Source organism: Anolis sagrei, chromosome 4 (assembly GCF_037176765.1).
Source record: "Anolis sagrei isolate rAnoSag1 chromosome 4, rAnoSag1.mat, whole genome shotgun sequence".
Classification (NCBI taxonomy): Eukaryota; Metazoa; Chordata; class Lepidosauria; order Squamata; family Dactyloidae; genus Anolis; species Anolis sagrei.
In genome coordinates, this window is record NC_090024.1 from 168,360,905 (window position 1) to 168,375,419 (window position 14,515).

A 14,515-nucleotide genomic window follows, 5' to 3' on the forward strand; every position below is an offset into this window, starting at 1 on the left:
TTATATGTACTACTTTATATTTCAAAAAGGTCAGTACCAGTGGTGACACGTGACATCCATACCAGTGGGGTGGTAAATCTGTACTATTGCAGATTTTACAGATGTTATGTAAAGGGCAAAACCTAATTCACAAAACTAATTTTGCACCTTTGATAGTTACTTTAACCTTTACACTAAAATATATTGACATCAATTCATCTGCCACAATTGGGTAGTACATGACAAATACTAAATCTGAAATACTCTATAATAGATCTAGTCATCCTATGATAACAGGTTAATTATAGTGAATACTTCTAAGATCCATAGTTTGATGAATTTGTTGTTATCAGCTCTATTATCTTCATCTTGTATATAATGGAAGCAATTATGAAAAATGAATTATTTTTTTCTACATCAAAAGCAAAGCTAAAGTTACATTACAATTGTAATGTACAAATGAGAATGTTACCTTTTTTGCAATGCTTGTGTTAATATTTACAGGTTTTGTATAATATAATTACTTGGCATACTGTTAACCAGCTTAGCCTCATAATATTTTGCACAAGATAGCAAAGATATTGTTTTTACAAATGGTAACTACATTGGTGACAAATTACTTTTGGGGAGTCTTTGGACTATAATGAAGTATTTTTAAAAAGTAACTTTCCATTCTCCGCTACATTTTTTGCAAATTGGCAGTGTGGATCTAAAAGCACGGCTTGCTGCAAACATAGTGAGTGCATTGCTCAGCCAAGATGCACCTGTGAATTTATGGCTATTGGTCAGTATCTAAGCTGCTATTGTATTTTAGCTCTTACAGTTGCTCTAACACAGATGACCCCCACCCCCTTTGGGTATATGAGTCGTCATGTTAGTACAGGACCTCCACTAAAATGGGTGAGATGGAATAAGTAGCTCTATAAGCACAAACAATGTACATGCAGAGATGTCTTTCCCTTGAAATGAACATGTAAAGTTGGCTTGAATTAGAGCTCCATGTATGCTTTTAAATATACCTGGAGCTCTGGGTCAAGCTGAGATGCAAATCTATTCTCAGCTTTAACAAAATTCAATCAAATGGACTATACCAACTTGAGTCACCAATAAGGCTGAGAAAGGCGGTATACAAGTATAGTAAATAAATAAATAAATAAATAAATAAATAAATCCCCAATCTCCCAAATGCTAGTTCAACATACTAGTATAGCAGGTCTGCTTGCTGATTTTCAAACCGTTGGGAAACTCATTCAAGAAATTTGAATACAGCAGTTCTCAACTTAATCCACCCTGCCCCCACCCACTTTTCCCTTCTTTTATTTTTTTAACAAAACATGTAAGAAAAATATAGTCATGTGAGCTTCCATATTTTGGTATGACATAATAGTGTGGCATTATGAAGTGTAACAAAGAGGGGAGTTATTAAGTGATTTGTTGTGTTGGAGTTCAGACATAATAGTTATAGATTCTTTCTCCTGCTTACCATGTGTCAATATTCACTGTGTATTAGATCATGAATAAGAATAGCACAAACCATCAGAAATTGTTCCCAGCATTTCTCACAATTGGCCATACTGGCTGAGGCTATTGAGAACTGGAGTTCAGCTGAAGACCTCATGATTCCCACTCTTGTATTAGGCTGAGATTCTCCCTGATTTCCATTACAAGAACAACATTCAACTTCTAACAGGTGTTTCATATGTCCACCCCTTATAGTCTTACAAGGGTGGTGCTACATTGCTAAATGATAGAGTGGGATCATGGATGCTGTCATTTTGGCTTTTTCCTTTAGATGCAGTCATTAACTTCCAAAGACCCACCAGCCCCTGTGAGATATCTCAAAAAGTCCAGATATGCAAAAAGATATGAGACTGGTCCCATTCAATAACAAAAAAGCATTGATTTGATAAACTCTTGAAAAAGAAACGAATAAATTATCACCCATCTGCACTAGCCAAATTCCATTAGATATATTGCCAGTATGAAGTGGGAGATATTGCATCTGCCTACCAAATATATGGCAAAGAAAAGGAGCTTCTCAGAAAAATAGATAGATTGCATGGACTGGCAAATCTGTCAGTTATTGGCAGAAATCTTGTTCAGCAGTTATATGGCATACTGTATAATACTGATGCTACATTGGACAGTACTGTCTACTCACCTGTTCCACAATGATTTATCTACTTTGCAAGTGAACCACAAGGTGAAATGGAGGAACTTTGAAAGTGCAACTACTTATGCAATAGATCCATGAATCTGACACCACTTGCACAACTCAGATTAGGACGCCATGTTTATTCAATGTATTGTCAAAGGCTTTCATGGCTGGAATCACTAGGTTCTTGTGGGTTTTTTCGGGCTATAGGGCCATGCTCTATAGGCATTTCTCCTGACGTTTTGCCTGCATCTATGGCAAGCATCCTCAGAGGTAGTGAGCATCCTCACTACCTCTGAGGATGCTTGCCATAGATGCAGGCGAAACGTCAGGAGAAATGCCTATAGAACATGGCCCTATAGCCTGAAAGAACTCAAAAGAACCTAGTGATTTCAGCCATGAAAGCCTTCAACAATACATTGAATAAACATGGCATCCTAATCTGAGTTGTGCAAGTGGTGTCAGATTCATGGATCTATTGCATAAGTAGTTGCACTTTCAAAGTTCCTCCATTTCACCTTGTGGTTCACTTGTAAAGTAGATAAATCATTGTGGAACAGGTGAGTAGACTACTGACTACTCGGCAGCCCGCTGTGAAGCATTTGCTTGGTTCTTCGCAGACAAAGTTGCTTTGATCTGCTCTGGCTTTGACCCCACATTAACGGCAGTCTCTGAGGATGTAACATGAGCACCTGCTTGTCCAATATTGATGGATTCATTTCAATCTGTGCAGCTTGAGGATGTGGACAAGATTCTTGGAGAGGTGAGACCGACCTCATGCATCCTAGACTCCTGCCCATCTTGGCTGATAAAGGAAGACAGAAGGAGTTTGGCAGAGTGGGTGAAGGTGGTGGTTAATGCCTCCCTAAAGGCATTAGGGAGCCTAAAGGAGGGTGTTATAAAACCACTGTTGAAGAAACCATCACTGGACCCCACCCAATTAGACAACATTTGGCCAGTTTCCAATCTCCCCTTGGGCAAAGTCTTGGAACGTATGGTGGCTTCACAACTCCAGGGATTCTTGGTAGACACTGATTATCTAGATCTGGCACAGTCTGGCTTTAGGCCGGGACATTTTACCGAAACAGCCTTGGTCACCTTGGTAGATGATCTACGCCAGGAACTAGACAGGGGGAGTGTGTCCCTGTTGGTTCTGCTGGACCTCTCATACTGTCAACCACGGTATCCTTCTGGGATGTCTCAGGGATATGGGACTTGGGGGTACAGTTCTGCAGTGGCTCCAGTTCTTCCTGGGGGGTCGGTCCCAGAAGGTGTTGCTGGGGACACCTGTTCATCCCCACAACCATTGACTTGTGGGGTCCCACAGGGTTCTATACTGTCCCCCATGTTGTTTAACATTTACATGAAGCTGCTGGGAGAGATCATCCGGAGTTTTGGGGTCAGATGTTATCTGTACACAGATGATGTTCAGCTCTATCACTCCTTCCCACCTGTTACTAAGGAGGCCATGGAGGTCCTGAACTGGTGCTTGGCTGCTGTGTCGGCCTGGATAAGGGTGAACAGATTGAAACTTTATCCAGACAAGACAGAGGTACTCCTCGTCAGTTGAAAGGCTTAACAGGGGATGGGGTTACGGTCTGTGTTAGATGGAGTTACACTCCCCCTGAAGATACAGGTTCACAGTTTGGGAGTGATCCTGGACTCTTCGCTGAGCCTGGAACCACAGGTCTCGGCGGTGGCCGGGAGAGCTTTTGCACAATTAAAGCTTGTGTGCCAGCTGCGCTCGTTCCTTGGGAAGTCTGACTTGGCCACGGTTGTCCACGCTCTGGTTACATCCCGAATAGACTACTGCAACACTCTCTATGTGGGGCTGCCTTTGAAAACTTCTCCTCTGTTGTGCCAGCTCCACTGGGTGCTGATTAGCTTCCGGGCACAATTCAAAGTGCTGGTTTTAACCTTTAAAGTCCTGAACGGTTCTGGCCCAGATTACCTGACTGAACGTATCTCCTGCTATGAACCATCACGAAGTTTAAGATCATCAGGAGAGGCCCTGCTCTTGATCCCACCACTCTCACAAATGCAGTTGGTGGGGACGAGAGACAGGGAACTCTCTTCCTAAGGATATCAGGTTGGCCACCTCCCTCCTGTCCATTAGAAAACAAAACCTGGCTCTGGGGCCGGGCGTTCGATTAGAGGCCAGCAGCAATAGGAAAAGGAAATTTGGATTTTTGTGACATGGATTCTCCTGGCTCGGCTTGGTTTTACTGGCAAGTTAATCTATTAATTTATTGTTAAATTTTATTGATGATGTACAATGTTTTAAAATGATTTTATTGTGAGTTGTAGTTTTTATGGTATTTATGTTGTTGGCATCCTCTGATGCTCATATGAGGGAGCTCTGAGTCCACCTTGTGGGGAGAAGGGTGGGATATAAATATATGAAATAAATAAATAAATAAATAAATAAATAAATAAGCTGGTGAGTGGGGTAAGGGCCACACAATAGCACGACAGGAAATTAGCTCCTTTCCTCTGGCATCTATCTGTAAAGCACAAATGCCTACATAGAAACACATTCCTGATATCTCTTTCCACTAGGAAGGTGGCCTAATGAACATATAACATTGTGGTGTGGCTCATTTTTTAATTGTGTAAAACCGGTTATGAATAAATGATCACATGTCTACACTCTAAAGTGTATAACATCACTATACTAAAGAGAATCTTTCATTTTTGAAGAACATGCAGGAGAAGAAACAAACCCTTATCATTGAAAGTTTCTCAGATTGTGGCTAAAAGAAACTCTAAACCCGGAATAAGGTTTGGCTGAATAAAAATCTACATGCTTTTCAAAAATTATCACTACAACTTAGCCCAATTTTTCAGAATTCAAATTAAACAGTGAACTCATTCAGAATAGCATGTGAATCTTTGAAAGCGAGCATGCTGTCATTTGGGGAAGTTAAAGTCTATGAAGCATGCGGTGTCTGCATTATACCATTGCATGACATGCTTTAAGTTAGATGGTGGTTAAGTTTATCCTGAGCAGTCCCCTGGAAAATCTATGTTTACATATAGCAAATGGTTTGAATTCAGCCCCATTAGTTAATATATCTGTTTTGTCTCTTCAAGGAATGCATAGATTACCCATAGCCAGGAATCTGGTATATGGGAAACAGTCCAGAGTTTTGATTACAGTGGCCACAAAATCGAAAGCTCTTTGGGACATACACTATTATGTCCAATACATTAACACTTTTAAACCTTGTGCCTGGTTGGTCTTTAAACACAGTGTTGGTATGAATTTCTAAGCATTAATCATAAACAACTTCTTATGCGCTGATTGCCCTTTCTTTATTTGGTCTCTTCAAAACAATATAATACTAATAATTTAGCATGTAGTTATATGTGTGTGTGTGTGTGTGTGTGGCATGAAAATAAGATCCCCCTTTCTTTCTGTTTCAAAATATCCCACTGCCAATGTAATTTATCAGTCTTTCAAAATATTTCCAACTTTAGTTTTCACCTGCTATTTCACAAAGATGAATAATTTCCCTGTATAGTGAGTTATTCTGTGAGTCTTTTCAGAGAAATGGTCTAAAACTCCGTCAATGACTTAGCCCTCTCCACTGTGGACCATAGATTCAGATACAGATTTATGTGTTTTCCACAGCTGATGATTGCATAGCTGGAGACATATGCAGTGGGCTCACAGTCATGCCCACTGCCTGTTATGTCTAAAATAGCAAAGAAAGGCATGAGCTTCAGTGTGCAAGACTGCCATTCAAATAAAGCAAACAGCCTGAATGGGCTTCCCCAATGTCACATCCTTCTAGTTGCAAGCTGTAGCAAACACTGATAGCTACAAGTATGAAAAAAAAGATAGCTTGTCCTAGAAAAGTCACAGGAGGAGCTTGAAGCTGGGACTTTCCTTCTCTGAATCACTAGCTACAGATAGGGAACTTTCTTGAAAAAGAATTAGTCTACCATCTAAGAAAGAGACTGAGCTTTGTTAAGATGTTTACTTCACCATTGTTTACTAAAAATGAAAAAGCAAACTGTATTCATTAGGATAGAAAGAGTTCTGTGTTCACTTCTGGATTTTGTATTTTCAAAAATCATCCTCCACCCTTTCTTTTCAACAAGCTCAGGGATCACTCCAACTGGAAACCTTCAATTCACCCAATGGAACTTTCATTTAATTTTAAGCAAATTGTCTCTATTTGTTTAGGATGCTATGCAGAGCATATTATTTTTAAAATTGTAATACCATCTTTCTTCTGTGTGAATTTGTAACATTTTGCTTGATCTGGAACTCTCAAAGCATGTACACATCTTTAAGTGGGCTTATAGAGATGCTATCCTAATGTGGGTTTTGGATTTTCCCCTCTGCCAGCTCAGACATTCTACTGCCCACAATCAGTTCTAGACCTTCAGTGACATTCAGGAACTGGTAGGGATTTCATGGGCAATCTGCTGTAGCCAATAATTGCTGGATAGCATGATAATACCTAATGATAGTTAATGTAAATAATTGTCAATAGATTCCAGTAACCATTTTTGATAGCGAATAGGTGTATCATTACAAGTTTATCAGCAGCACCATGGCAGAGGCCTTTTGCAACCTAAACAAGAGGGAACTAAAAGACTGATGGCGCTTCTACACTGTGATATAATCCAAAATATCAGGGCAGAAAATCCACATTATCTGTTTGATCTGGATTTTCTGAGTCCACACTGCCATACAATCCAGATCAATGTGGATTTTATACAGCTGAGAGGAAGAGGAGCCTTACACTGAGATATAATCCAGTTCAAAGCAGATAATGTGGATTTTATATGGCTGTGTGGAAGGGGCCTGAGATTTAACTCTTTTGAGTTTTCTATCTATAACAAAGGCAAATTGCTTTGATTGGACTATATTTTGATACTAAGATCTGGCACATTTAACCTATACTGCACCTAAAACCCTTTTTCAGGTTACTGAAAAAAATCCAATGCTCTGCCTAAGAAAGGAGCAATTAACTTTGCATAGGATCGGAACATCTAGATCTTTTCTGTTGTTAATAGAGTTGAAATTTTATTATCTGTTTCGTATTCCTTTGTAGTCATCACATGGCCAAGAAGAGGGGTAGCCTGTGACACTAACATTGCCAACAATTTTCTCATGTATGATTTTTTACATCTTTATCTGATGAGTGAAGTTTGGAAAGCTTGCACAATGCATTTAGTGCTTTGGAGTGGCCCAATAAAGGTATAGCTACTTGTGGATTTTGGATTTTGTTACCATTGTTTACATGGATATATTTGCATGTAGTACTTCCCCTGAAATTCACAGGAGAGTTAAAATGGAGAGTTAAAATGTTTTCAGAAAACTATTATAAAATAATATTGTACAGAAAAATCTAATAATATTTCAATCAAGATTCCATCTAAGGTTCTTTCTGCTGTCATTATGTTATTTCTAACCATTAAAAGTTAGAATACTTTAATACCTTCAGAGGAAAGGGGGCATTAAGACCTTCAGGGGATGAGGGACATTTGGTTCTCCCAGTCTTTGAACCACTATGTTGTGAGGCTTACATCCTTCAAGAAGGTTCCCCTTGACTTCAATAACTTGGTAGTTAAGAGTGTCAAGCTCTCTGGTGCCTCCCAAAAACCAGGAAAATTTAGATGTGAGCTAGAACAGTCTTGGTTTAACTGTGAAAAAGAAATGCACCCTTAATGTTCTTCACACCCTTCCCTCTTGCCAATAGGGCAACTGTGAAAAAGTAAACATTTTCCTGGCAAACTCTGACTTCGAACACTAGTTTCTAATGTTTCTGTAAGGTACACTGGTAATCTTACCATTCCTACAACATGTTACATGGATTTACAATGGCATTACAAAAGATTCGGAATGTTTCTGATGGCGGAAAGGTTTTAATAAGGATTATCGTGAGGCATTTCCCTCTTAGCAAATAATGCAATTTCCTTTATAAAGTTTTGCATTATATGATACTTGGTTCAATGTCAATTGTTTATACATTCATGGACATCATGCACACACACTTTCAAACAAATCTTGAAATGAAAAGATGAAGAGATCTTTGTAATGTCCATAATGATTCAAATCTCTTTTAGTCAATGCTGCAAACAACTGTTCTTGGCTCAGAGTCACCACTGCCCGAAGTCCAGATTTTCTAAAGAAATTAAAATTAAGCAGAACATGGAAAATAACATTGTAACTGTTGTTGAGTTTATAATCTAGTAAAAGGTACTGAGTGCTGATAAGTAAAGGAAGTTCAACCAGACAGTTTAATCCTCCAATTTCCTGTCTTCTAATCAGCCACTGGCTCTTTCGTTTTTAAATTAGAAACATTCCTGACAATATTCAGGACAGGTGAGGGAAGAGGATAGAAATGAAATGGAGGTAGTATGTACATCTGAAAAACTAACTGGGAATAGTATAAGAAATAGCAAAATATTTGGAGTGCAATCCTATACCTGCTTGCTTAGAAGTGAGGCTCATTGGGATCAATGGGATTTTCTTCAAGGATATAGGATTGCAGAGTGAATGTCATAGAAAGTAAGTACTTTGAACAAATGTCATAAAGCAAGAAATGTTAATCTATTATTGTGTGTCTCTATGGGAAGGAAAATAAATATTCAGATAGATTCAGAAATGGCTTTCAAAGGTACTATATTGCTTTGGAAGAAACCTATTATTTGATCATGGGTATAACAGAAATCTGAATATAATATAATATTTTATTATTCTCTTAAAGAACTGGTCAACATATGGGGCATCACATTTCTAAAATATATATATTTTTTAAAAAAAATAAAACAGACAAATTGGGTACACAGTGCTTCTGTTTTTAGTTAGCTGTACATCAAACAAGAAGTACTTGCACAGCATCTTTAAATCACAAATTGCCTGTTTTCTCATTTTGACATATTTTAGTTACTTCAGAGATTTCCTGGATAATTTTTATCATTTTTACAGACAACAAAGTATTGCCAATATAGAAGAAAATGTTTTAAAGACATATAGCACCACTTTCAGATTTTAAAATACTAGTTAGTATTTACAAGAAAGAGAATGTCATCCAAAAATAAAGATTGTGAAACATAATGAACTATGCTGGGATACAATGAGTGTTTATATTGGTAGCTTTGCTATCTGAATTGCTAAGGAAAGCAGGTAAAAACAAACATAGTGAAAGAGGTGTTCTTGTCACAAAGTTCTGACAACATAAAGGATAAGTTTTAATACATAAATGCATGTGTATATATTCTTTCTTGTAGCAGAAGCCACTCATCAGTCCAAATTTTGCATTTATTAATAAGGAACATCTTTAAGAAACGGCGCCTTTGATTTCAGCTATAACTACATATGATTGAGATGTATTCTCTATACTTTGCTTCAGAAACTCATCTATACATCAATCTGACATTAGAAATACGTCTAAAATGATCTGAAAACTGGTATTGTTGCCAGATTTGTAACATCTACGTCACTTGTTCTGTTATAATAATAACAATGCTATATAGGGTCATAGTCATAAATAAAATATAAAGCTGATAAAAAGGAACAAATATTGATGAAGCAGACTGAGTCCGTATGCTGGAGTACATAACTTTTGAATGTGTATTTTAATATATTAAATACTGATGATAGAGTTTCCAACTTTACTGTTTGCTTATTTGGGATGTGTATATGTGTGTGAAGTGCACCAATGTATTGCATTTCTGTAGGTCCCAAACTTTTAAAACCAAAGATGTCATATGAGTATTAACCTAAATTAATATCTGTTTCAAGAATGGCATGATTAAAGCATGAGGGAGAGAGGGTTAGATTTCAAAAGATTTCTTGTAAGTCATTACAACAAATGTAATTATTGTTAAAATGTGCACAGATACTGAGTCTTGCTTACAGTCCTATGAAGTGTCTGAAGTTACTGAACCTATGGCTTGAGAGTAAGACCTACCGGAATAATAAAATTGCAGTCAATTAATATTTGATCTAAATGTGAAAATTGTTCATTCCATTGTAGAAGATAACAATGAGATAAATGATTTTTCAGATGTGGATGGTAAGACCATTTATGGGAGCGGACATAAGATGTCATAAAAAGTCTGTTCAATAAAGTGTGTGTGTGTGAACATACATGCACACAGGCATATCCACACATTCACAAGCCATTTGTTCCAAAGATAAATGAGATTTTTTTTAATTTTTACTAGAGAGCAAAGCAAGTAACTATCTAGCTACAAACATACTGTAGACTGGGCTGAAATCATGCCAAAGAGCGAGAAAGCAAGGGGGAGAAAGTGAGAGAATGAGTGTGTCCGAGCTAAGAGATTACTATGCCCACCCTTTCATACAGCCATTTCTTTCATTATAATAGGTCTTTTCATCAAAATGACACAGAACCTTTAAATTTGGACAGCATATTCCCATACAGTAGAGACGGCAGCCACTTCAAACCAATTCCAAACCTGCTCCTCTGAAATAAAACAAACTTGCTTCATTGGCACACATAAATTGTTTACGACTCATTAAAAAACAAAATTGCATATCGCACAGTTGGCAGCTGAGTCCATGCGGGTGGAAAGGGGGCATTCACTCATCTCTTTGTATGCTGGCAGTACCAAACCGAAGTTTAGCAGTAGGCAGTAGCCGAGATTTTTTTGTGAAGCCAGACGATGCATGAGGTAACTTTCAAAGCTTCCTTTTTGTCTTTGTATGTTAAAATTCATTGTGTAGCCAAGTTTTGATTAAAAGAACTTAACAGATGTGATGAGGCTTGGGGTTTAAAATATGCTTTGTATTAAAGTGTGCACAGCAAAATTGCTTACTTTTGTACCAATAATTGAGCCCTTGTCTGAAAATGGGCATGCCTGTCGTACAGAATCTTGCGTGGTTCATTTCAGGGATTTTTTAAAAAAAAATACCAATTTCTTTTTGTTTTAGTGCACTAACGTTTAGAAATGTGATTTTGAAACCTGTATTTTTAGAAAATAAGTTATGCGGCATGTTAAAAGTTTAAAACTTCCCATCCTGTTTCATCTAAACAACAGCCTGTCTAGTAATAAAGCTTGTTTATTTTCTTGTCAAGTGCATTGCTAAATGTTTCCAGGATTATTTAATATAATACATAAATCTATGTATTGTTCTGAATGGCAAGACATGTGCAAAATAACTTTTCTAAAGACAACCTTTTTTATATACTTTCAAAGAGGGAGACAATATTTAAAGTCTATTACTTCACAGTTATCATGGGAACCAAACAATACAATGAGGAGTATAATAAGAGTTTAAAATCACAGTATTATGTATTAAGGAAATGCAGTTTACAGCTTCTCCCTGCAAACAGCTTCAGTTCAATAATAATCACATTTCATTATTTAACAAGTTAATCAGTCATACAAACAATCAGTTTCAAAGCATCCCACACCATCCTTTCTGTATTTGCTCTTGGAGGAAAGTCTAATTAGAATATTGGTATAAAGTGGTTAGACTTCCTCTGTTCTAGTTAACCAGAATTTGCATGTAACGTTTAGCCGGCAACCACTAGTTAAACCTTTCTAATGAATAAAAGTTCCAACAAACACCTTTTGATGCAAGCAACCAATACCGCCATGCTGCAGAGTAAAATCCTTCCACATTTCAGTTTCCCATGTCTTCCAAGTCCACAGGCATCCGAAACATCTCCGGATGACATCAAAATTGATCTGGGTGATGTTTCTTCTCTCTCTGTATGTGTGTATGGGTGCGTGTGTGTATGTGTGAAAGTCTCTTTGCTCCCACTTACTTCTTGGAGCATATCATGAAAAATAACGGCGTGATCAGTGTCATTGTAATTCCGCTCAACAGTCCTCTTTAAAAACAAAAAAACAAAAAACAAAAATGAACCGTGATATCTATGTGAACTCAATAGAGAGGTTCACGGTCCAGTTAGGAGCAGATAATACGTGCATTGTCTCAGCAACAAAATTGCGTTTCCTCAAAAAACATTTAAAAAAAATCATGCATTGCCACAAGAATTATAATTACAGAAAATTAAAAAAGGAAAGCAAGTAAAGAAGAAAAGCAGCAGCTCTGCTAACAAATTAATCTCTAACGGACAGCATGCTAACAAGGGCAGTAATGATTTGAGGACTCTCACTGACACAACAGGGTTTGCATCTTCTGCCACAATGGGCTATTGTGCATCCTCCTAACTCACTGTACCTCTGATAGATTCAAGATGTCAAAGGTTGTCTGGCCTGAGTGACCATGACATGCAAGTTAACTCATTCTGAGAGTGCCTGTTGGAACTTTATTAAAACTTTTAATTGAACCCAAAAGACATTCATGTGGGATCTGTAACACCCGGCTACAGATCTTAACCGGACAGGAATCTATTCTAATGTAAACAATTAAGAGAAAAAGTTAAACTAGGTCTCTTGATGAGACACTCAAACATCACAAATTCATGAAGTGTCACTAAAAAAACATTGGCGGGTTTTACTAGAATTGTATATCTGAAACTGTTCAAGACTTCCTTACCGTTTTACTTGTGAGCCTTGCCTGGCACATAATCTTTATGGGCACATTTTACATTTCCTCCACATATACAACTCCATATCCACAGAAAGACAGAACAAGAACCTGCAGTTCCACATTGCAACGTACAACACCAATAAGAACATCCAAATAGAGTTTAGGAAAAGTTGCTCTTTGCAAAGAAAGCTTTTCAAACTACTTGTCCACACAGTTTTATAAAAAGAACTAAAGGAAGAAAAAAAGAAATGGAGGGGGAAGCTGCCAGTTTCTTAAGTGTAGGGCACATGAACAGTGTCTTGTTACAGAAGAAAAAATACACAAGTGGGACAAGTAGAAGGCTGCTCCAGTGAAGAGTGTGAAAAAAAAATCAAATGTTAATTTGATAAATGTGAGGTCTGGGACATTTTCTCAAAGAGGGAGGGAAAGTAGAAAAAAGGAAGGGAGGAGAGAAAAAAAAAAGCAGCCGTGCTGCCAACTCACCATCCACCAAGTTCTGGCCGAGATGTCATAGCAGAGCTGCCATTTGATGGATCCGTCGGAGGTTTTCCCTGCCATTATGCTGTCAGCAAGCTTCATCTGATGCTAACTCACGGGAGATAAGACACCTAATTGAGAAAACATTTGCACTGGCATGTTGGGCAACATGTAGCCCAGTCCATACCATATGGAATCATGGGTAAAAAAAAAGTCTCCTTGACAGTGAACCAATCTCTCACAGACCCAGTGGCAAGGTGAAGTGGGGATGAAAAGTCATCTGCTCCTAGCACTGTCTTCTTCTCCTCTCTCTCTCTCTTTCTCTCCCTCCCTCCCTCCCCCCTTTTAAAGTAAGAAGCCACCGCTTAACATCAAAGAGAGGAGGATAAAATTAAGGTTTCATCATTCGGATGATTTTAGTCTGCGAGATTTTCCCCTTTCCTTTTTTTCTCCTCTTCCCCCCTCGACTAGCTTTTTTAAAAAAAATGAATAGAGACTTAGTAGGACAAAGGCAGGTAGTGGACTGCGAAGGGAGATTGCCACAGGCTATTAGCCTAAAATTTCTGCTTGACAGATGGAACTGCTTAGAGACTATCATGCAATGTTTTGGGTTTATTTCTCTCCACCCCCCTGCCTGAAAAAAGAGAATTTCCAGTCTGATTCAGTATCTGTTTATCACAGCTACTTTTCCCATGAACGTGACCAAGAAAAAAAAAGACACACACTTGAATGAAGGTTTCAATTTATTTATTTTTCAAATATCTCTATATGTAGATATATAGATAGATCTTTGTACACATTCATTTTAGGAAATAAAAGGAAAATATATAATTAGCTTAAGGATTTTGTTTCACCATAATGACTCAAAGTGTTTTATGTTTCATAGAAATTTAAAAAATGCTTTTGCACTAAAAAATAAAATCCAAAATTTGACAGCATCTTGCTGATCTTTTCATTTTTTTGGATAACAGAGTATGTTTTAAAAGATTTTGTTGGCATACAAATGGTTACTCAGACAATGCACTTCTGAATAAGACCCCCCTCTCCATTTCCAGTATGGTTTTGATGCAATCTATTAGAATTCTATTTTCCAAAGCTTGACTAACCAAAACACCAAGTTATCCAAATTCGCCACATGCCTCCAAATATCTGCTCACCAGGTGATGCCACACAAAAATAGCATGCCATTGATACAACATTTATGAACATGCATTTTCCCTGCTGTCCAAATAAAGAAATCACATTGTATTTAACATTATTCTTTGGTCATGTCTGCCATCCTTGACAAATGCTTTTTATTCATATTTGCAGCAGGTTCCATCAATAAACACCCCCTAGGCTACACACGATGTACAGCAACACAAACACATGAGGAAAGAGACAATTCTACAGTTTTATGTGTCTTTTATGGA

At 37.7% G+C, this 14,515-nt stretch overlaps 2 protein-coding genes across 6 annotated transcripts in view; one reads left to right on the plus strand and one right to left on the minus strand.

The window, feature by feature from the left end:
- NFIA (nuclear factor I A) overlaps window positions 1–13,652 on the minus strand; it is a 526,896-nt gene extending 513,244 nt beyond the window's left edge. Inside the window, exon 1 of one of the 2 annotated variants that reach the window (XM_060773622.2) lies at window positions 13,110–13,652. In XM_060773622.2, coding sequence (XP_060629605.1) covers window positions 13,110–13,205 — 96 coding nt within the window. In that variant the 5' untranslated portion in view covers window positions 13,206–13,652. The remainder of the gene's footprint in view (window positions 1–13,109) is intronic. The other variant, XM_060773618.2, reaches the window with a different exon arrangement.
- Window positions 10,246–14,515, plus strand: part of LOC132773991 (FRAS1-related extracellular matrix protein 1-like) — a 345,102-nt gene continuing 340,832 nt past the window's right edge. The window contains exon 1 of one of the 4 annotated variants that reach the window (XM_060773617.2): window positions 10,246–10,795. In XM_060773617.2, coding sequence (XP_060629600.2) covers window positions 10,787–10,795 — 9 coding nt within the window. In that variant the 5' untranslated portion in view covers window positions 10,246–10,786. The remainder of the gene's footprint in view (window positions 10,796–14,515) is intronic. The other 3 variants (XM_060773616.2, XM_067467858.1, XM_060773611.2) reach the window with 3 other exon arrangements.